At 37.3% G+C, this 24,574-nt stretch overlaps 1 protein-coding gene across 6 annotated transcripts in view; it reads left to right on the forward strand.

Annotated features, from left to right (window-relative positions):
• Positions 1 to 24,574, forward strand: part of STRBP (spermatid perinuclear RNA binding protein) — a 151,301-nt gene that overhangs the window by 69,658 nt on the left and 57,069 nt on the right. For 4 of the 6 annotated variants that reach the window (XR_007719681.1, XR_007719682.1, XM_050760598.1 and 1 more), the window contains exons 2-5: positions 6,517 to 6,687; positions 11,521 to 11,741; positions 16,919 to 17,084; positions 21,035 to 21,179. Coding sequence is in view for 4 of the 6 variants with exons in the window: in XM_050760598.1 (XP_050616555.1) it covers positions 6,685 to 6,687; positions 11,521 to 11,741; positions 16,919 to 17,084; positions 21,035 to 21,179 (535 nt within the window). In the remaining 2 variants the exon portion in view is untranslated. Of the gene's footprint in view, positions 1 to 6,516; positions 6,688 to 9,783; positions 9,895 to 11,519; positions 11,742 to 16,918; positions 17,085 to 21,034; positions 21,180 to 24,574 lie in introns of those variants that run through there. The other 2 variants (XM_050760595.1, XM_050760597.1) reach the window with 2 other exon arrangements.

Consider the following 24,574-nt stretch of genomic DNA (forward strand, 5'->3'; position numbering starts at 1 on the left):
GATGTGAAAATTACATGTAATTCAAATGTCAGTGCCCATAGTTAAGTTTTATTGGAACAGAGCCACACCCATTTGTTCACATATTGTGTATGGCTACATTTGCACCACAAAGGCAGAGTTGAGTAGTAGAGACCTTATGGCATCAAAAGCCTGATATGTTTACTATCTGGCACTTTAAAGAAAAAGTTTGCCAGTCTCTGCCATATATGGTCTGGTCCCATCACCCCCACCTTTCTGATGTCTCTGCCCTTGTCTTCCAACCCACCCCACTGCAGGCACTTTGGACTCATTATTATTCTTCCACTTAATGCAGGCACACCCTTCCTTGGGACCACTGCTTTAACTCTTTCCCCTCCAGAAGTCCTCAATTCATAGATAATCTGCATGGCTAACTGTTCACCCCATCAAGTCTTTGCTTAGGTGCCGCCTTTGCAGTGAACCCTTAATTATCTGTTTAAAATTGCACTCCCCCTCCATGTATTATCTATGTGTGCTTACTCTGTTGCCTTCTCAACTTCCTTGCTTTTCCAAGCATTTCACACCTTCTGACATACTGCTTAATTTTCTTATTTTTTGATTATTTCCCTCTTCTGGGCTTAAACCACAAGGGCAAAGATTTTTGTCTGTTTTGTTCACTGTTGGTAGCCAAAGTGCCTAGGACAGTACCTGGGGTATTATAGGTGTTCAGTAATACTTGTTGAAATACATTGAATTTTTGGTTCTTTCATCAAGTGAGTCATCTGTCTGGCTGAATGTTGTTTTGTCACATAAGGTGCCAGTGATTGAGAAGGGCTAATAACTGTTTATTTTAGTGAAGAGATGTGTTTTTCTGTTTTCCACTCCTTTGATTGGTTATTCAATAAGAGCTTTTCCATTTTGCTCACTGACAGTCAATATTCAGGAATCTCATTCTGGTTCGACTTAGCTGGCTCATTCAGTTTATTTTAGGTTTGGATTATAGCCATCACATCATCTTTGTACATACCGTTAGTTGAGAAAAGACCTTTTGGCCTCTGCCCATTATTGCAAGCCTTCAAGTGATATGATAGAATAGAGCTTTTCCCCCATTTTAGGTGTTTTTGGGTAAGGAGGAATAACTGGAGTTTGGAACTGGGTGAGGATTTTATATTAGCTGTTGATTAGTAATTGATAGGTTTAACCTTCTTGCATGTGCCTTAAAAAAAAAAAAAAAAAACATAAAAAGGAAACTTCCAGAAGAAAATATGGAAACTCAGTGTTCTTTTCACATTAGTAGTGCGTAGAAATAATGCCACCATGTAGAGAAAGTTGAATTAATTTGAAGGGATTTGGGGAGAGTATTGGATTTATTATGTATTTCCTCTTTTTTTTTTTTTTTTGAGATGGAGTCTCACTCTGTTGCCCAGGGTAGAGTGCAGTGGCACGATCTTGGCTCACTGCAACCTCTGCCTCCTGGGTTCAAGTGATTCTCCTGCCTCAGTCTCCCGAGTGGCTGGGATTACAGGTAGGTGCCACCACGTTTGGTTAATTTTTGTATTTTTAGTAGAGACAAGGTTTCACCGTATTGACCAGGCTGGCCTTGAACTCTTGACCTCAAGTGATCCACCCACCTCGGCCTCCCAAAGTGCTGGGATTACAGGTGTGAGCCACCGTGCCTGGCCCCTTAGTGTCTTCTGAGTTGATTCATCTTTGTATTCACCATACTACTAAGCATATACATACAAACTAATAGGCAATTAGTAAGTATGTATTTACTTGTAAATCTCACATAATTTATCTTAAAGTGATCTTCTTGGAGAGCCAGTGAGGTGTCTTTTTCTATTTTTTTCTTGCCCATATTTAATATAATAGATGTGTGGTGGTTCTTTCATAATGAAATAAAACCTGTTTATTTTTACATAGCTTGTTTTAGAGAGGTGGCTTGTATTAGTATTAGCAAAATTGAAGGTTTCCTATGCAGTTACTGTTTTGAGAATTTACTGGATTCCATAACAAACTGTTTGCAAAACATTACTTGGGATTTTTAAAGAAGGTATTTTTATATTCTCTCCATTGTATTTTAGGGGAAAAAAAAATCCCTAAATATTTAAGTTTCATAGTTTGAATATAGGTAACATAGTTGTTTGTTAGTTTTCAGATTTTTATTTTTAGTTTTGAGATGGAGTCACGCTCTGTCGCCCAGGCTGGACTGCATTGGTGCAATCTCAGCTCACTGCAAGCTTCACCTCCTGGGTTCACGCCATTCTCCTGCCTCAGCCTCCCAAGTAGCTGGGACTACAGGTGTCCGCCACCATGCCTGGCTAATTTTTTGTATTTTTTAGTAGAGACGGGGTTTCACCATGTTAGCCAGGCTGGCCTCGATCTCCTGACCTTGTGGTCCGCCCACCTCGGCCTCCCAGAGTGCTGGGATTAACAGGTATGAGCCACCGTGTCTGACCTAGTTTTGAGATTTACCCAAAAACTTGGAAAACTTATGTCTACACAGAAACCTGCACATGAATGTTTTTGGGAATTTATTCATAAGTGCCAAAATTTGGAATCAGTCAAGATGTCCTTCAGTAGGTGAATGGATAAATTGTGGTATATCCATACAACAGAGTATTATTCAGCAATAAAAAGAAATGAGCTATCTATGAAAAGATGGAGAAACCTTAAATGCATATTGCTAAGTGAAAGAAGCTACTCTCAAAAGACTACATATGACATATAATTCCAACTATATGACATTCTTGAAAAGGCAGAATTATAGACTGTGGTAAAAATTAGTGGTTACCAAGGGCTTGGGGGTGGGGAAGGTGGGAAGGTCAGATAGGTGGAGCACAGGGGATTTTCAGGGGCATTAAACTAAAACTGTTTTATATGATACTGTAATGGTGAATGCATGTCATTTGTAAAAATCCATAGAATGTGCAATGCGAAGAGTGAACTCTAATGTAAACTATGAACTTTAGTTAATAATAATGTATCAACATTGGTTTATCAGTGGTAACAAATGTACCACATTAAGGTAATATGTTCAGAACAGGAGAAACTATGTGTGGTGGGTAGTGGGGAGAAGAGGTATATGGGAGTTCTTTCCACTTTCCACTCAACTTTTCTATAAACCTAAAGCTGCTCTAAAAAATAATCTCCATTAATTGAAAAAATGTGCTCAATTAAAAAGTGACACACATTCCTTTACATGTAATGCCACCTTCTGCGTAAGCTGTTCTTACTAAGGAGAGCATAGTTAATATTTTTCTAGGCTCAGTTTTTCAGAGAAATGTACATATATCTGATGTATAAACAAAATGTTTTTTTTTGATAGGAAATTTGAGATGTGTTTTTTCCCCTGAAACCATTTATTGAGTGTATACTATTTGTAAGATATTATTAGGTATTTTAGTTTGGAGTAGATACCTGTCCATTTAGTTTGGAGTAGATACTAGTCACCCCATTTCGTGGGTGAGAAAACTCTGACTCAGATAAGGGAAGTGGTAAAGCTGATGCTTGACTTCAAAGCCTCTGTGCTCTATGGTCACATAGAATTTTTTTTTTTTTTGGAAATAGCTGAAGTTTGTCCTCTATAGGAAATGTAAGTCCTTTGGAGCCAAAACAATATTAAAGAGATTGTCTAGATATGAATCTTGGCTCTACTGTTTATAGTCTTATTTAGGTTGTGTTACCTGTTTATGCTTTAGTGTCCTTATGTGTTAATTGGAGACAGTAATTGAGATTGTTGGGAGACTTGAGTTAATATATGAAAAGTCTTAGAACAGTGCCAAGTGTAAGTGTCTGAGCTACATACATGTTATCTCCTAATTAATAGTGGAATTATTTCTCATTTTGTTGAGAAAGGAAACAGAGACCCAAGGAAATTGACTCTTTGAGTCACATAGCTTCTAAGGTCACATAGCTATTAACTAGCAAAGTTAGTTTTTTAAAAAATTTTAAGACCAGAATTTTATCCCCTAAGTTGACTTTTTTTTTTTTTTTTTTTAAAAGAAAAACTCTTAAAAGCGATTGTAGTTTCTCCATGTCAGTTTAGAGTAAACCAGATATATTATAAATTTGGCCTTTTTCTCAATCAGATTGATAAATAGTGGGGAAAAAGCATTGGTCTATAATTCAGATTCCAGACCATGTCTTGTCCCTGGTTTGCTGATTCTGTTTCATTTGTAAAATGAGGGTAGAGTTGGTCAGATGATTTTTAAGTTTGTTTTAAAGCACCAATAGAACATACAGTGATATTACAGTGAATAGAGATACAGGTTTTTTTTTGTTTTTTTTTTTTCATGAGTTGTTGCACTATGCTGTCATACTCTGAAGTTCCCAGAGGTTCTTGATGTTAGGGTAGTTACCCTCCATGCTAAATGACTGTGGAGTGCTGTACTTTTATATTGGTGATCCGTGATTTTTCCACTACATCTGACGCTGTTTCACATAGTATTGTTCTTCCTCTTCTGCCTTCAATCTATTCAATTATTTTGAGACCAGGGTCTTGCTCTGTTGCTCAGGCTGGAGTGCAGTGGCGTGTTCATGGCTCACTGCGGCCTCACCCTACTGGGCTCAAGTGATCCTTCCACCTCAGCTTCCTGAGCACCTGGGACTACAGGCATGTGCCACTATGCCCACCTAATTTGTTAATTTTTTTTGTAGAGATGGGGTCTCACTGTGTTGCTCAAGCTGCTCTTGAACTCCTAGGTTCAAGTGATCCCCCTGGCCTCAGCCTCCCAAAGTGCTGGGATTACAGGCATGAGCCCCCATGCCTGGCTGGCTCCACTTTTTTTTTTTTTTTTGAGACAGAGTCTTGCTCTGTCACCCAGGCTGGAGTGCAGTGGTGTGATCTTGACTGACTGCAAGCTCCGCCTCCCAGGTTCATGCCATTCTCCTGCCTCAGCCTCCTGAGTAGCTGGGACTACAGGGGCCCGCCACCACGCCCGGCTAGTTTTTTTGTATTTTTAGTTTTTGTATTGTTAGTTTGTATTGTTAGTTTCACTCTATTAGCCAGGATGGTCTAGAACTGGCTTCACTTATGTAAAGAAAGCTTGTGTACTTTGTTTCAGTTATTGACTGAACACATAGCAATCCTTTTTGGCTGCTGGATTCACAGCTAAATAGTGAATAGCCGAATCCCTTAGAATGGAATAGGGTTGGGAATGGGAGATGCTGAAGACTTTAGTTATATAGTAAGGTCTTTATATGAAAGGTATAATTTTAGTATTATATTTAGTATTATGTTAGACAGAACATTTTTGAGATATCTCTTGTGGGATCATATTTTAATCCCTGTTTTTTGATTGTCCAAAAGGATCCCATGAATTGCAGCACTTGTGCATTCCTTCTTTAATGTGATATGAGTAGTAATAAAGTAAGTCCCATTTATTAGAACCTGTTCTGTTAAATAGTATCATTATTTTTTTTAAAGAGATAGGGTCTCGCTTTGTTGCCCAGTCTGGTCTCGAACTTCTGGCTTCAAGCAATCCTCTCATCTTGGCCTCCCAAAACACTGGGATTACAGGCATGAGTCACCTCACTTGGTCTAACTGATAATATTAAGAAACTGTTACTGACAATAGGGTGTTTCCTTATTAAAGAAAAGTTAGTTTAAAGGAAAGATATTTAAATGAAGAGAAAGTTATTTTCTTTGTGAATTTATATGATATATGGTATGTAAATTATGTCATCTTATAGCCACATAGTTAAAGCATGTGCTGTATTTCGATGTTAGCTCTGCTTTTTTTTTTTTTTTTTTTTTTTTTTTTTAATTTTTTTCTTCTTGTAGCTGGGTTTATAATAAGGTATTTCATCCGTGCTCAGAAAAGTTTACTTTTACTCTGTCTGGAATAAAATTTCATAAAAGTGGAACAAAATAGATAACAATGATTAGGCCTCTGGATAGAAATAATGCGGTGGAATTCTGGTGAGAGACATCCAGGGGTAATGAAGTCAGGATCTAGTGAATATTCAGGAGTCTGGCATAGCAGTGCATACAGGCCCAGGGATAAATAGGGTCTTTTGGGAGTTAGGGAGTAGAGTCAACAAAGCATGCTGAATTTTAGACTGAAAAAAAAATTAAAGAACATTGTGCCAACATGTACTCTTTAACGGCAGTATCCAATGTAAAAGCATCATGGAATAATCATCATGGTGTTGTATTTTCAGGTGTCTTTACTGAATTTTCAGATGGATCTGAGCAATGACAATTTCTAATTGAAAATCCGATGGTTAATTGCAACATTGTTGCCATCAGTAGTAGTGTTACTCTTTCAGGTGGTGCTTCTTGACTGAATTTCTTTGCAAATGTATTTATCTCATTGAGTACAAGTCAGCCATCTGCCACATTGTAGCTACAGGAGGCTTGCTTTTCTGGCCATATCACCTAGGCTCCTGGGCCCAGACCTTCAAATATGTGTTAGCTTTTTGTTCGAACTTAGGGAATTTTCCTCTGTTGAGTTTATTTCTTTTTTATCAGGAACATGTTTATGGGCTGCACACTCAGATTGGAAGCTAATAGTAAATAAGCATTTTTGAAGTTGTTTTCCTCTTCTCTTGCAGGTGTGTTCCAGAGAACAAGCCTTCAGACATATTTGCTATATTGACACTGAGCTGTCAGGGGACTCAGGCTTATGAGGAGGTATTGTTACACAAAACAGTGTCTAGTGAAGACGACAAGAAAGAGGGGAAAAGATCGGAAAAAGAAGCTAAAATACTATATAGAAAACCATGGTAGGTTATTGTGGATATTTTCATAATTTAGTTACAAAAGACTCTAGTAATTTAAAATTGGGAATGTTAACAGTGAGGGCAAATGAAAAACAATGGTGTTAATTTTTGGCTTTAGTGTATCATATAAAGATGGCACTCTACTATTCAAAGCGAATGAATTCAGATTTATTACAAGCCCTGTAAACCACAAGGTAGGGCCCCGTGAGCCTGTTGACCATGAATTATTAAAGGAGGAAATGCTCATAAATAATATTTTCTAATAAAACTGGCATTAGCAAACTGATACAAATAGCTATGTTTTTAAGTTCAGTTTTTTTCTCGTGGAAATTAAAAATTCTGAACCAGTCCTTTAATTAGTGATATGAATGATGTAGAAGTTTATAATTTGTGTGAATGTTTAACTGAAAAAGCCACCTCTTTCACATCCTTTTCGAATAATAGGGTCAAGTGCTGAGTATAGTAGGGGCACTGAATTGAGAATCAAAGAAACCTTGCTTTTTGTGAAGAGTTCAGACCTAAATTGAATTTGTGATGTTAGATGAGGTCATAATCTCTGGTGCCTAGGCTTTTAATTGGTAAAATGTGCTGATTTTTTTTCCCCTTAGTATTATGAGTTCTGGAGGGTGTTATGTGAATTTTTTTCTCCTAAGTAGAAGCGAGAAAAGGTTTCTTTTTTTCTTTTTTTTTTTTTTTTAAGATGGAGTCCCACCCTGTCACCCAGGCTAGAGTGCAATGGCGTGATCTCGGCTTACTGCAACCTCTGTCTCCCAAGTTCAAGCGATTATCCCTGCCTTAGACTCCTGAGTAGCTGGGATTACAGGTGCCCGCCACCATGCCCAGCTAATTTTTTGTATTTTTAGTAGAGACGGGGTTTCGCCATGTTGACCAGGTTGGCCTCGAACTGACCCCAGGTGATCCACCTGCCTCAGCCTCCCAAAGTGCTGGGATTACTACAGGCATCAGCCACCGTGCCTGGCGAAGATTTTAAAAACACATTACAAATGAGAGAAAAAGCAGAAAATATTAATCACCAGTATGTTTCGAATATGTTGTTTAGCTGGTCTGTTGGTGATTATGTTTTTTGATTTTTTGTTTTTGTTTTTTTTTTTTTTGGGACAAGGTCTTGCTCTATCATGCAGGCTGGAGTGCAGTGACATGATCATAGCTCACTGCAAACTCCAACTCCTTGGGCTCAAAGTATCTTCTTTCTTTAAGCCTCCCAAGTAGCTGGGCCTTATAGGTGCATGCCACCACATCTGGCAAATGTTTAAATTTTTTGTAGAGACAGGGTTTTGCTTTGTTGCCCAGGCTGGTCTGGAACGCCTTGGCTCAAGGAGTCCTGCTGCTGCCTTAGCCTTCCGAAGTGCTGGGATTATAGGCATGAGGCACCATGCCCAGCCTGGTGGTGGTTTTTTAAATGTTACTTGCTTTTAAAAATATTTGTGCCAAGGATTATAACTTAATCAGCTGACTCCTTAGAGAAGAAATTCTGATATTTTAGATCTAGATGGTGGGAACAAATGTTAACTTGGGATTTTCCCTGTCATTTAGTTATGTGGTGAAATGTGAAAAAACCACACTGATTCTTGTGTATCTTACCATGTGAATTATTTACCTCTCATTCTGCTCATTTCTTATAGTCTTGATATTCTTAACAACTAAAAGAAATGCTTTATTATTTGTCAGAATGGATGAAGATGTCTTCCTTAGTTTATTCTTTTTAAATTCAGCTTAGATTTTCTGTTGTATAAATTTTGTGTTTTTATATAATTTAATTGATGAGTATTTTCTGGTTTCTCTTATTACTTACCTTTTAGATCTCAGATTGCAATGAGAATTTTCTCTTTCTGCATAGTTCTTCTGATAAAATTTTTTGTCTTTTTTTTTTTTTTTTTTTTTAAGAAACGGAGTCTCGCTCTGTTGCCCAGGCTGGAGTGCAATGGCACGATCTCGGCTCACTGCATCCTCTGCCTCCCAGGTTCAAGTGATTGTCCTGCCTCAGCTTCCTGAGTAGCTGGGATTCCATGTGTGCGCTACCACACCCGGCTGATTTTTGTTTTTTTTTAGTAGAGATGGGGTTTCACCATGTTGGCCAACTCCTTGACCTCTGATGATCCATCCTCCTCGGCCTCCCAAAATGTTGGGATTACAGGTGTGAGCCACTGTGCCCAGTCTGATTTATTTTTTTAATACTCAAAGAAAATCTGTTGTTTAGCGCTTATTTGAGTAAATAAAATTTCTCTGCATTTCTTCAGTTTTTCCTGTCACCGTTGTTTCTTTTTTTTTTTTTTTTTGAGATGAAGTTTTGCTCTTGTTGCACAGGCTGGAGTGCAATGGCGTGATCTCAGCTCACTGCAACCTCTGCCTCCTGGGTTCAAGCGATTCTCCTGCCTCAGCCTCCCAAGTAGCTGGGATTACAGGCATGCACCACCACGCCTGGCTAAATTTATACTTTTACTAGAGACAAAGTTTCTTCGTGTTGGTCAGAGTGGTCTCAAACTCAGGTGATCTGCCTGCCTTGCCCTCCCAAAGTGCTGGGATTACAGGCGTGGGCCACCATGCCCGGCGTGTCTACTGTTGTTTCATAATGCTTATCCTGTCACATCCAGTAGAATGTTAGATGTCACATGTTTAGATTTAACACTGGCAGTGTTATTTGTGTGATAAATGACAAATGTTTATGTAATGTAGCAGGATGCAGTTTTGCTCAGGTGTGGCCAGTGTGCAGGACCAGGTAATTTAGCAAGTACATAAGCCTAGCTAACAGCCTAGCATTTCCAACTCTTTTGTTCTCTAGTACTTATTTTGGAATATATGAATATGTCTCACTAAGTGTTTAAAAAATTTGTTTCTTTGTGGCAAACTGCACCAGTTGGAAAACTGGTTGTGGACGTTGAGCAGGAAAAACATCTGGGCAGGTGATTTTTATTGAGAAAAAGAAAAGCTTTATAATCTATTTTAGCTGTGTTTTTATATAATGATGGAGGTTTTCAAATGATTACCTTTTCAACCAAAGTTTTCTTTGCTTTATAGAGGACAGTGACACTATAGTGTTAATTTACTGTTACCCAAAAATAATGTGATTTTTAAACATAGATATTCAGACAAGAACAAAAGAGACAAGACTGTTCATAAAAATTGAGAATGTTTTAGTTTGCGATGGACTTCAAAACAAAATATTTACCATGTACTAACACATAATTTCATGTAAGTAAAGACAGTATAACCAGCTTTTAAATAGAATATTTTAGACTTTATGGAAAACTCACTAAGTTATCCTTGTTCATTTTGCTGTGTATTGGTATAAGTGTGTTCGTGATATTTGTAAATTTGGAAAAATTTAAAGGTTTTTGCATGTGTGACTCATGAGTGTATAGAATCTACTCTGTTAAATTTTCATGAAATTCATTCATTTTCTGGGTGCTGGTCTGTTCCACTGATTTGATATTTCATTTTAGTTAATGGTACCACCCATCCATCTTTGTAGAGTATTTCTTGATACTCTCATTTATGTTTTTCCCCAAATGAGCTTTAAAATGATTTTTGTTGAGGTTTAAGTAAATCAATCCTGAGGAGATTTTGATTGAGAATATAATGTATTTGAAAGTTAGCTTGTCATTTTGCAGTGTGTATTTTTCCCACTCTGCATTTGGAATGTCTCCCACTAATCTATTTAAAAAATTAAAGCCTTGCACCAAAGGTTTGAATGTTAAATAGTGAACACTATTTTAATGTTTTTTAATAGTTTTCTTATAGTGTTCACAGATAACTTTTTATTTTGTATTATTCTATATTGTGAAATCCCACATTCTAAAATTTAAATAGAGATATGGGTCTTACTCTGTTGCCCAGGTTGGAGTGCAGTGACAACAGTGGTAGTTCACTTAACCTTGAACTCCTGGGCTCTAGGGATCCTCTTGCCTCAGCCTCCTGAGTAGCTAGGACTATAGGTGCCTGCTACCATGTCCAGCTAACTTTTTTTATGTTTTGGAGAGATTCTATCTTGCTACATTACCCAGGCTGGTCTCCAACTTCTGGCCTTCAAGCGATCCTCCCACCTCAGCCTCCCAAAGTGCTGGATTATAGGCATGAGCCACCATGCCCAGCCCTGAAATCTTAATTTTTTTAAGGTTAGAAGTCTTTGGCAGTTTGGAAAGGTTAGAAGTCTTTGGCAGTTTATGAGTCACTCACCATCTTGCATGGACTCTCTTGAAGCTAAGAAGTATCTAATTCTTGTAGATGATGCATGATGTGGATGACATTTTTGAAGTATTATTCAGAATATGTCAGTTCAGCTAAAAGATAACTTTATTCATTTATTTTAGAGACAGAGTTCACTCTGTTGCCCAGGCTGGAGTGCGGTGGCATGATCTCGGCTCACTGCAACCTCTGCCTCTTCAGTAGCCGGGACTATAGGTGCATGCCACGACACCCGGCTAATTTTGTATTTTTAGTAGAGACGGGGTTTTACCATGTTGGCCCGCTGGTCTCAAACTCCTGACCTCAAGTAATCTGCCCACCTCAGTCTCCCAGAGTGCTGGGATTACAGGCATGTGCCACTGTGCCTGGCCAAGATAACATCATTAATAAATAATGCCAAGAGTGACTGAGGTGAATCTTACCAAAACATGAGTGGAAGATCTCTTGTTTTCTGGTGAGGAGTTCAATAGAATGCGGTTTTACTTCCCACTCCTGAGCAGTTTTTTCTTGTTTCAGTATTAACTCTTACAGTAGACAGTCAGTGGTATGGATTGGCTAAAGATATAGTTGTATATTATCCTTTTCAGGTGATGTTTCTTTTGTTGAAGTAATTGTTTTCATTCTTCTTAACAGAGATCTATTCGATCTTTTGCTAATGATGATCGCCATGTTATGGTGAAACATTCAACAATCTATCCATCTCCGGAGGAACTTGAAGCTGTTCAGAATATGGTATCTACTGTTGAATGTGCTCTTAAACATGTCTCAGATTGGTTGGATGAAACAAATAAAGGCACAAAAACAGAGGGTGAGACAGAAGTGAAGAAAGATGAGGCCGGAGAAAACTATTCCAAGTGAGTGTGGACTGACCTCTGGGACGCTGTGCTAGAGTGCACAGCAAAGCTCTAAGGTCTGCTGGATTGAGTGTGTGTTAATGCTGTTTTTTGGATTTTGTCTTATGCTTATATAAGACTATAACCAAGGAAGTAAATGTTACATGGAGATTTTCTGAGTTAAATTTGAAAGGAAAGCAAGAAAAGAATAAAGATTAGAGCCAGAGAAAGAAAATGGACCTGTTTAGGATCCCTTTTGAGAGAACACCAAGTCCTTTAAAATCATTATGTTTGAAAGTTATGATCTTTTTCTGGTGTTGATTCAGCCTCCTAAATTTTGAAATAAATAGTAGTGTTTTTGATCTCTGGGGAGATCATAAAGTATCATTTTTGTAAGGCATTTAAAAATCCTTGTATAGAAGAAAGAGTGTAGGAAAATATATTTTAAAGGTATTTTTGACTATATCTACCTCATTGATTCCCAGAAATTTGGCAGTGTCTTGCATATCGTAATTGCTATTTGTATATTTGTGGATTGGATAAAGATCTAATGGGAGCCACACCCTTCAACAATTATAGTAGCATATTCTAAGTGCTGTGACAATAATAGATTAGTGAAACTGAAATGGTACCTGGAGTTAGATTATAACCTTTTTATGCCAGGCTAAACTTAAAGTTGCTGTTTTGAGCAGTTGTCACTATGATTGGAATAAGTGTCTTAACTTTGAAAGATGGAACTCATTTGACTATACTGTATGAATAAATTTAAAAACATTGCTTTGGCTACAGTTTGTAAATGAAAGAGGTTACAGAGTTTTTGCAGCTTTTAACTTTAAATCAGTGTGGTAGATAATAGTAGGAAAGTATTGATAAATGGATTTTCTTCACTGAAAGGTAGTATAACCTTTTTTATCTTCAGATGAAAGATAATCAGTGTGTCAGTTTTATTGCTGAAGAGCATAATTTTTTTTTTAACTATTTACAGGCAGTTCATACATTGTGTCTGGTCATAGTCTTGTCAGTTTGAAGGTTCTTGGAAATGTGTAATTTTTCTCATGTATGATGTCTGTACAAATGTTACTGTTAGATTTAGAGTTCATGTTCATTAGTAGTAGTATCTAATTATTTAGTTCTATGTGTATCTCAACTCTTGTGCAAGTTAAATAGTCATGCATTCTAGATTTAAATTGCACTTTGCTACATGTTTATGTCATGTTAAAAACTTTTTTTATTGTGGTAAAATATATAACATAAGATTTGCTATTTTTACTGATTTTAAGTGTACATTTCAGTGAAGTTTAGGTCTTTTTAATTTTCTAATTTTGTTGCTTCTCAAGCCTGGCATATTTTGGAAAGCACTCCTATAGACTTGCTTAACTGGATGAGGTCTGTGATTTAAAGACTTTTACAGGATAATATGCTCCACACTTTTATTTGAAGTTTTATTTTTATTTTTTTAGAGATAGGGTGCTCTGTTGCTCAGGCTGGAGTGTAGTGGTGTGATCATAGCTTATTGTAGCCTTGAACTCCTGGGCTCAAGTGATCCTCCTGCATCAGCCTCTTGAATAGCTAGGACTGTAAGTGTGTGCTATCATGCCTGGCTAATTAAAAAAAAAAAATTTTTTTTTTGAGAGACAGCATCTTGCTACATTGCCCAATCTGGTCTCGAATTCCTGACCTGAAGCAATCCTCCTGCTTTGGCCTCACAAAGTGCTGGGATTACAGACATGAGCCACCATGCCGTGCCTGGATTTTAAAATACACTTCTGTGTGTGGATGCTCTTGGTTGTCTATATACAGTCTTTCCGTTTTGTGGAATAGTCCCTGGTTGAGCCCTTGCCTGTGATCCTTCCCATGTGGTGGAACTCAAGGAGTGCAGAATGATTCTATTCTTATATCAGAGGCAGGCATGTCTTCCAAGGACAGAGTTGTATTCTGGTAATAAACATATATTGTGTGCCTGGTGAGTGTTAAACACTCTGAAGGACACAGAGATGGGTGGGGGGTAGCTTGTATTTATTAAGCAATTAAGCATTTTCCATTGCTAGGCACTGTTAGGCAGCTTTTACCTATGCACTCTTAATTTGACTTAATGCTTTACCTTTTTAAAAATGGATTCAAAAGTCAACTTATACAAGGTCCTACAATATATATTATTAGGAATATTATAATTTTGTTAATTTTAAGAAATTTACATATACTAAATTCAAATACATTGGGTTGCTTGCTTTACAGTAATTGCTATGGTCCGTTTTTAAATTCAAATTCAACTGTGTGAATTAGGAATTTATTTTCTGCTCAATCATGCTGTCTTCTACCTGTGGGCTGATAAGACCAAGTATATCATAATTTTGGCTTAGAATTTAATAACTGAGCTAATAATAGCTACTGTTTATTGAGTGCCAACTATTGTACCACAGTACTTTTCCTATTTATCTTTCAACAAATCTACTAGTCTCTAATATTATTATCTTCCTTCCTCCACTCCTGTTTTACTTGTGAAATTTCCTGTGCTCCAAACTTGGTTATAAAAAACGAGTGACTCAGAATCATTAGCAAACTTTAACTTGCTTAAGGCTACTTAGTAAATATGTGTGGTTGAGCCAGGATTCATATTCAAGTTTCTCTGACTCCAGATCCAGGTTTCTGAGCATCTATGCTTCAATTTCCTGTGAATAACATGTGAAAATACAGAGCAGGGAGAGACGATGATGTGCTGGTTCTGGGAGTCTGCAAAAGCTCTATGAAGGAGGTAGCACTTGGAATAGGCTCAGAGGATGGATGGGTGGGTAGGGTTTTGGCAGGTGGTGAAAGTGAAAGAAAAAAATAAATCTCAGCACTGATCTGGGTATGAGAAAGTATAGGAATTGTTTGAGGAATAATAACTGTTATTTACTGAGCTGTTAATATCTCTTGGGCTCTGGTCAAGGTTTATTACATATATTCTCACTACCACTCTGTGAGAAAGGTATTATTCCTGTTTTACAAATGAGGAAGCAGGTTCAAAAGAAGTCAAGTTATTTGAAATTTGTCCAGTGTCACACAGTAAGTAGCAGAGCCAGGATTTGAACCAGGAAGCGATGTCGTTTTCTAAATTGCTTTCCAATATGGTAGGTGTCCAAGTGTTCAGTGGGACACCAAGGAAATAGTAGGTAGAGTGTTATCCAATCTGTGCCTTTGGAAGATTATTCTGGTTGCTGTAAACAGTACTTTGGAGATGACAGAGGTCAGTCAGAAAGGCCAGTGAGGAGGAGGTTATTGAGGTGGTCTACATGAGAGGTAATAAAAGCCTGAAGAAACTGGTTTGCAAGTTTGATGGTGATTATACAGAGAGAATTTATAAACCATTACAATATTAGATTTGGAAGAATGAGAGGACAAGGATACAGAGGAAGAAGAAATCAAAGATGACTGATTCTCTATTGTTATTATCAGACAATTGCTTACACTTGGGTCACCTGCTTTAAAATGCTTTTTATGTCTATATACCACCTTTATCGTTTTTCATTGATTTAATGTTTATTGAATCTCTATAAGTGTGCCAGGCACTGAACCCATGGCTGGATTATTTATAACTTCCTTTCTAGTTTCCACTGCCACAATTTGTTTCTCTCCTTTCTCTCTTTCCATTTTATTCTCAACTCTACTGATTCTTGCCCAACTCTGCTGATTCTTTGCTTATAGCTAGAATGACTGTTTTCCATCTAGGCAGATCAAGATTCTGCTGAAGTCAGACTTTCAGTTTGCCTTGCTTGACATCTCTAATTTTGACCTCTCCCTTTTCTGAACTTGGGAAGCAATCATATAATGTAAGGGACCTGAATGTTGTGGTCAAAACAACTTAGGTTTGAATTTAGGCTTTGCCATTTTACTTTCGTGGTGAACTTGAACAATTAACTTTTCTGAGGCTCACATTTCTTGTCTTCCAAATGGAAGCTTGTGGTGAGATTTAAGTGAGAATATGTGACACCTGTTTGTGCTCAGATGTTACTTTCTTTTCCCCTTTTAAGCAGGGCACTTAAACTGTTACTGCTTTTGTTGCTTAACTACAGAGTAAGCCTCAGGAGCAAGAGAGACTGCAACTCCTGTAATATGTTTGCCATATTCAAACAGTTGCTTATTTGTTGAAAGACGGTTAAGCTTAGTTAATATTTTCACTTGTGATTAAGGGAAATGAACCAATAAGAAACTTTTAGAATTAAAATCAAGGATAGATGAGCACTTTTCTTATGCACCATTCATGAGTTGATGTTCTTTGAGTGTTTGCTCTTTTAGCTACTCCTGGATTTGGAATACATATGCTGGCAGTTTAATCTTTCCTTCCTTAGCTCTATACTTTTATCACATTTTTCTCCCTTCCCCATAAGCTGATATAGAATGGGAGGCATTTTAGAGTGATATAGTTGGGAGGAACTTTAGCTCATCTAGCCAATAGTCATTTTACTGTTGTGGATACTGAGTCAGCAGGCACCATGAGTAGAATCCAGGTCTTTTCGATTTCTGTGCTGATATTCTTTCTCAATATACTGTGGTATTCATGTTCCTCACAAATTCCCTAATTACTCCTAAAACAGAAGGAAGTTTATTTTATTTTTATTTTTTGAGACAGGATCTCATTCTGTCACCCAGGCTGGAGTGCAGTGGTGCAAACATGGTTCAGTGCAGCCTCGAACTCCTGGGCTCAATCCTCTCTTCTTAGCTTCCTGAGTAGCTGGCACTACAGGTGCATGCCACTATGCCTGGCTAATTAAAAAAAATTTTTTTTTGTGGTGACAGGGTCTTTCTGTGTTGGCCCAGGTTGGTCTTGAACTACTGGGCTCAAGTGATCCTCCTGCGTTGACCTCCCAAAGTGTTGGGATTACAGGCATGAGCCACTGCACCTGGTCAGAAGGAAATTTAAAAAGAACAATTTGAAAAAATATTTAAGAGGATGCAGCATTTTTTAGTTTTCTTAAGCAATATAAATGTAGTAAAGAATTACAGGATCTGTAGTATGAAATATGTTCCCCATTGAATCCTTGAGGAAAGATAGATACTTTATAAGCCTCAAATCTGAGACTTAATTTTGTGGATACCTGGATGTTTGGATTTACATACTTCCTTATCAGTTCATTAGGATATTCAGGAAGCCAAGTGATGATTAAGTTATAGTTTGGGAAATAGGTTGTGAAAGTAATCATGCAGACTTTTATTTTTAGGGATCAAGGTGGTCGGACATTGTGTGGTGTAATGAGGATTGGCCTGGTTGCAAAAGGCTTGCTGATTAAAGATGATATGGACTTGGAGCTGGTTTTAATGTGCAAAGACAAACCCACAGAGACCCTGTTAAATACAGTCAAAGATAATCTTCCTATTCAGATTCAGGTGAGTACAGTTTAACTGCACCTCTAGGCGAATTTGTAAAAAGGTGAAAATAGGTAGTGACTTTGAAAAAATTATTAACCAGAATTGATAATAGCAAGGATAGACACAGACAAAATACGTACTGCTACTCTGGGTCAATGACTAATTCATCACAGTTAAAGCAAACTTCTGGTGATTTGTACTCAGGATATATTTACTAAATTAAGATGGCCATTAAGGAACTGTCTTAAACTTTTCCGTTGTGTCTTGCTGAGAATCTTCATTTTTTCCAGACTAGGTCTCACCATTATAAAGTTCTTGGAAGGGTTGGTATAATGCAGAAAATAATTGGAAGATTGAAAACAACCTAGACTAGATACTTTCTAGAGACTAAGAGACTTTCTTATCAATGAGAGACTTTCATAGAAAGTAATTTTTAAAACTGAAGACTCAGTTTTTTGTCACCTATTTGTTCTGTTAATGGGAAATCACTGTTCATTTCTTGTCTCCAAACCTTTTTTACACTGGGATGCATTTAGAAAAATTTGATGTTGGCATGTTCCCTGAAGGATGCTGCTGAAGGCTGAAGCCTCCTTAGGGATGAAGGTAACCATTCTGGGGTTCTGGTCATTCTAGGACCTGCCCTGCTAGCCTACCCCAAGGACTCATTGCATCACTGGGAATCTGTGATCATCTTTCAGTATCAGATGCGTATTGTCTGTGGTCCAATTAAATTACAGCTTTTGATAATTTTATATCAGTTTGACTTCATATCAATGTCATAGAAATAAATGTTGGTCCATAGGTCCAAACTTGTGAATTGTTGAATGCTTCCCTCCACCACTCACTTTTTAAAATTTAGTTTCTTTTATTTGTATATCTTTTAAAAGGGGTCTTTTTTTCAAGATGTATGAATTCTAAGTTTGTTTTTATTCGCTTTGTTACTAGATCATTTTCTTTTATATTCACCAATAGACCCTCAAAACCATCTCTGATTTTTTAGTACCATTCTTGACACTCAGATTTATTTTACTGATTGGCACATTCTCCTGTATTAATTTTGGGGACACTATTTTATCATTTTGTCTTAATATATGGTTTTTAAAGTGACAGAACATACTTGGCTTTTCCACTTTCAATTTTGATGGAGAAATGTTTTCTGGTCTTTCATAGGGTTGAATTTATTTACCTTTCCCTCCCTTTTAAAAAAATCCTTTTGTGATCATTTGGGGGAAGGAGAGTGGAATATAGCTTTATGTATTAAACATGAAGTAAAGCTTTACAAAGTGGAAAGCTCATTAATGGGCTTTCTGGCTAACTATACTTGTAGTTTATTAGAATATTAATAAAGTTCCCATTTCAATTTTTTATGTTGTTTTAACATTTAATCTGTATTTCTGCTGTTAGTATAGTAAACATCGTTACTCTTAAATCTAGAATTATCAGAATCAGACATACTAGTGGCTTTTTCACCCACCTCACCCCCTTTCTGTTCCTTTCATGAATCTTGTTTCTTATGAGAATGATCATATTCCTCATCCTCAGATGTTGCAGCATTGAAAAGGGGTTGAGAACCAGTGCAATAGTAAATCGGAGTTCGTATTCAGAAAATCTGTCACATCTTTCCTGTTTTGAAGATATAGAAGATTGGGCCAAGCTTTAGTTGGCATTGTTAGAGCTTTCTCTGTGCGGATCACAACTTTGTGAACTCCACATTGTTTCTCTCTTGAGTGAGGGTGTTTATGAGCACCGCAGTTTAAAAATGTTCCTTTCTAGTTAGCAAGTATTCAAGGGGGTTACACTGGAGGGTGTACAGGGTATACACACCATCTCAAATTTTAGGAGACTGAAGGTTTTTAGGCTAAAGAAGACTAAAAAAGATATAAATATCTTTAGGTCTTCGAAATGTTATCTGGCAGAAGGTAAAAGAGGTATGAACTCTTAAGATTAATGGTGGAAATTAGGAGAAGTATCTTTCAATTTAACATAGCCAATAGATTTCTCCAACAATAAATCTATGTTTGGGTAATGATACATTTTCTTGTAAAATGGGAATGATGATTGTACACTAATCTCAGATTAAAATATAGACATGTACACACATGCCCACATATATACACATATGTGTACGTGTATTGTTACTAATAATATTCATGAAATTGTTTTAAGTGTGACTTTTACAATTAAACCTTTCCCCCCGAGCACCCTCCACCCCCGCCTCCCCCTGTCCTGCCCAGTTTTCATGGTGTTTGTGTGGAAAACCAGTATCTGATATGATATTATTTTCTTATGGACCAAAAATCTTTTTCCTGAGCACTTAACATAGCAAACCTTTCAGTTATCTAACTACTTTAGTTAGCTGAGGTTATACCTTACCTTTTCTCTTCATATTCTTTCCTAAGATGATTTTAGAACTTCTTTGAGCAGAGGAGGAGGATGACTAAAACCAGAAATCACTGAAAATTAGTCTAGCACAAAATGCATATCATGTTTATTATTTTGGGTGTGTCTTATGGTGATTGACATGCATAATTGAAAAATGAAGTTCAATTTATTCATTGATAGACATCTTTAATGCTCTTTTAGTGACAAAATGAATGTGAGCTGTTTTTTGCAGTTTCTTTATATTCTGGTTCTTTTATCTACTGTATGGCCTTTCCCTTCCTTGGCTTCCTCTATTCAAAAGTAGGATAATGAGTTTTCCCTTTCCTACTTTTTTGGGATAGTTTAATGGTAAAATGCTATTTTTATGTAAGTGACTTTGAATTCTTTGAATACACACTGATGAGCAGGGACCTGGTAGTGTCTCCATTCAGCCTGGCTACTGTATGTCAGGTAATAGATACTGAATTTCACCACTAAGAAGAAAAGCCGGGCCGGGCGCGGTGGCTCAAGCCTGTAATCCCAGCACTTTGGGAGGCCGAGACGGGCGGATCACAAGGTCAGGAGATCGAGACCATCCTGGCTAACATGGTGAAACCCTGTCTCTACTAAAAAAATACAAAAAACTAGCCGGGCGAGGTGGCGGACGCCTGTAGTCCCAGCTACTCGGGAGGCTGAGGCAGGAGAATGGCGCAAACCCGGGAGGTGGAGCTTGCAGTGAGCTGAGATCCGGCCACTGCACTCCAGCTTGGGTGACAGAGCGAGACTCCGTCTCAAAAAAAAAAAAAGAAAAAAAAAAAGAAAAGCCCTGTGTAACTTATTAAATCATATATTTAATGTATAATAATATAGTAAACATAACTTAATGTATAATTCTGACTGGGCGATTACTTTGTGGGAGGCCCCTACTTAAATTGTATGTTTGTTTATATTTGTATGTTAAAAGAAGCAATGTAGGTTTTCTGTAGATGTCAGATGACTTGTCCCATAGCGGTAGGTCCCATTGGAAGATCTCTGAGACCTGTTATCAGAGAAGGGAAGGAGTTACTTGTTTATACTCATTGTTTCCTCCTGGTGAGTGACTGTGCAGAGATACTTTTTCATTCGTGCTTATTTGGTGCTCTTTGAAAAGCTCCATAATCTTGTAAGTTTTTGCCAAGTAGGAGTTCCTGTTTAGGCTGTTCTACAAAAAGAGCTATTGTTTTGGAGAGCAGTCCCAGCTATTTGTTATTTTATAATAGTTCCTGTAATAATTTTAAGAACAATAATTTACCATTTATCACATACTGATGCTGTTGGCATTTTACTTTCAAATATTAGAATGGTTTTAAAAATTGTTTCATAATTGTATGGATGGTTGACATTGTGGTTGCTTTGTAAAGAATGGCGAAAGAGGGTTTTCTTGTAAGCTGGGAGGAGCGAAAAGTGTTATCCCCAGTAAAGAACTAGTTACAGGCTTTCTTTGCCATTTGAGCACAGTAATATTAATAGTTAATAACATTTGAGAACTTAGTACAACCATTCGTTTTTTTTCTTTTGAGATTTCAGTCTAATTAACTGGGTGATTTTGAAATCTTGGTGACTTTCAGAAACTCACAGAAGAGAAGTATCAAGTGGAACAATGTGTAAATGAGGCATCTATTATAATTCGGAATACAAAAGAGCCCACACTAACTTTGAAGGTGATACTTACCTCACCTCTAATTAGGGACGAATTGGAGAAGAAGGATGGAGGTACACATGCATATATATGTATATATTTGTTGTTGTTTGTTTTCTTCATATAAAAGCTATGTTAACAATGTTTTATGGATTTAGGAAATAACAGCCTTCGTTTGTTTTATGCCACTCTAATAGTATTTTAAATGGCTTTGTTTCTACATAATCAGTATATTTTGCAAAAATGTATGAATTCAAAATATAAAATGTTATTTCAAAAACCTGTGCTTGTCTTGTTGGTTTTAACTCTGCTTTAATTTTTATACCATTTGCTGTTCTGTTTTACTTTGTCTAGTATTACATTAAGTTATTGGTATCAGCCAACTTATTCTATGTAGTTTGTCTTAATGGTCAGATTTCAGGATTAAATGTAGTCCAAAACAGAATTGTTTTCAAATTTACTCATTGTTCCAAAATTACTTGCATCCTGGTTGGGCGTGGTGGCTCATGCCTGTAATCCCAGCACTTTGGGAGGCCGAGGTGGGTGGATTGATTGAGGCCAGGAGTTCGAGACAAACCTGGCCAACTTGGCGAAACCCCGTCTACTGAAAATACAAAAAAATTAGCCAGGCGTGGTGGTGGGCACCTGTAATCCCAGCTACTCGGGAGGCTGACACACGAGAATTGCTTGAACCCAGGAAGCGGAGGTTGCATTGAGCTGAGATCACAACACTGCACTCCAGCCTGGGTGACAGAGCAAGACTCCACCAAAAAAAAAAAAATTACTTGCATCATATTGCTCTTGACTTCTAATAGCTATATAATCTTGTAAGATTTGTACATGTCTGTGTCTAGATTTGTTTTATAGTGTAAGGGACGTAAATTGGGTAACTGAATTTTTTTAATGGATAATGTTGAGTAAATTTTTTCTAGGAGGTTTGTGACCCTGTTAACATTTTGAATATGATTTATGTGAGAATCATTCTTTAAACTAACTTTCTTCTGAAGTTACGAAGAATTGCTGTCTGGCAATGTCATCCTCATAAAAGTAGAGTGAGAAATCTATTCAGTTATTGGTAGTTTTGAGAAGTTCATGATGGGGTTGTGGTGGGCTTCTGTTTCTGATGTTTTTATCTTGTCAAGTTAGCTTGTTTCTGCCTCTCATTCCCTTGAAACTTGCCAGGTGGTATTTCTCCTGTGTCAAACCTTTGACCAACTGGCCACTCTGTCATGACAGTTTAGAGGCAGTGCAGCCTATCTGGGCCAGTGGGGACTCCCTGTTGCTATTTTTCATCACCAGACTTTCAACAAGTCCCATTGCTTACTCCCTTACCTGAAATACCAGTGCCACAATAAATATTGGTCAGTTTCTTAGTTTATTTCAACTTGGTGATAAGGGTAGAGAAAAAGGTACCAGTAAAGTTAGAATTTTAATTTTTGAGAGACATGACTCATAGAATCACTTAAGGTAAAAGTGGTAGACTCTTTTTTAAAAAAATGCTTTTTGGGATAACTAAAATCATCTGTATCATAACTCAACAGATATAAACCAGACACATTTATGAGTCATATTTTAAAATCAAAGGGCATCCAATCTATAATTGAGCTTATGCCTATGCATTAAATTTTTTTTTGCTGTATGTAGTATCTATGGCACCTCTGAAGAACCAATCTTAAATGGCTTAATTTTTTTAACAGCTTTACAGTTCACCATTAACTGTAGAACTATAAAATGATTTCTGCAGTGTCAAGATAAATGTTAATTCTGGTAAGATGTGTTCTACTTGACCCTCTAGTATAAAACCAACCATTTCTAAGTAGTGTTGTAATTACAGGTATTATTAAAAATTATTTGAGTATATAGGGAGATGAGAAAAAGACTGAAGTTGCCAAAGGCTAGGTTAATTACATGTTTGCTTATATCTGTCAGCATCTCTTTCATTTCTTTTTTGAAAGTATTAAGGGAACTTCAGTCATCATTATTCCTATGGTTTTGTGTACTTACATGAGATTTTGTCATAGCTTTCAGTGATACCTTTAAACTTGGTCTGTTGCCTTTAACTTCTGTTTAGAGAAGCTGAAAACATTCCTAGTATATTGTACCCTTGCTAGAACACTATTATAGAATAGATTTTGTAATAAAGTAAGAGAGTCATAGTCTCTGTTCAAGGTGTTTGAATTACTGAAGGATCCAAAGACCTCTATGAGCTGATTCTCATCAGCTGTTATATGGGATCAGGTAAGGTGAAGGAATCAGCTTTGATCTAAAGTTTTATACATCTTACTTTTTTTTTTTGAATGACAGAAAGATTTGCTTTGCTGTTGTCCTTAACATCCCAGCCCTGTTGACTCACTTGATATCTTTTATAGTTTGCTCATTTTGTCTAACCTGGGCTTTGTCAAAGACAATTTTTGATCTTTGCTACTGGTTTGCATTTTCCCAGGCAACTTGGAGGATCTGGTCTATCATTATGCACTTCAGACCTGGGCTCTACCATTCTGTTTTCTCACACTAGACAGCTCCTCATCCCCTTGATGCAATTCTTTTCAGCTGCATGGAATAAAAGCACAAGATTCATTCGGGTCCCAGGAATTTGTGGGGCTGAAAGTTATCCTTTTTTCTCCGAATTTATACTCTTTTTTTTTTTTTTTCTCCAAGTTAAAAAAAAATCTATTGTAACTTTTTTCTTGGAGACATTTTCCTTCGTATCTCAACTTTCCTTCACCTACCCCCACCCAAACAAACTGTTCACAATACATACACACTTCACATCTTTCTTTTCTCTCTCTTGCCACATATTTGGGTAAAATCTAAAAAAGAAAAAAAAAATAGCATGGTTGAAAGCAGACAGAACCAGAGGACTAGGGCGTGAAACTTACTTTCTCAGAATTGTGCAGAATGGATCTAAGTACCTACTCCTTTCAAATCACGATTTACATTTTAAATTGCCATAATACAGAGTGAATCTCTTTGGTATTGTTTACTGTTTCATAGGTAAGTTTCCTCCCATGTTGTGCGTCTTCTTTCTGTATTCTAACCCTTTACTTGAAGGCCCTGTAGAATAACCGTGTCCCCATTACTACATGTTTCCTGCTAATGAAGGCATAGAAGCACAGATCTTGGTGTGCAGCCGTCTTTTGTTTGGCTTATTTTGTTGTTTGTTGTTGTTGTTGGAGACAGTCTTGCTTTGTTTCCCAGGCTGGAGTGCAGTTGCATGATTTCAGCTCACTGCAACCTCTGCCTCCCGGGTTCAAGCAATTCTCGTGCCTCAGCCACCTGAGTAGCTGGGACTATAGGCTCATGCCACCATGCCCAGCTAATTTTTTCTATTTTAGTAGAGATGAGGTTTTGCCATGTTGCCCAGACTGGCCTTGAATTCCTGAGCTCAGGCAATTTGCCCGCCTCGGCCTCCCAAACTGTTAGGATTACAGGTGTGAGTCAGTGTGCCTGGCCTTGTTTGACTCTTAAC

The sequence above is a fragment of the Macaca thibetana genome, chromosome 15 (genome assembly GCF_024542745.1).
Source record: "Macaca thibetana thibetana isolate TM-01 chromosome 15, ASM2454274v1, whole genome shotgun sequence".
In the NCBI taxonomy this organism is placed as follows: Eukaryota; Metazoa; Chordata; class Mammalia; order Primates; family Cercopithecidae; genus Macaca; species Macaca thibetana.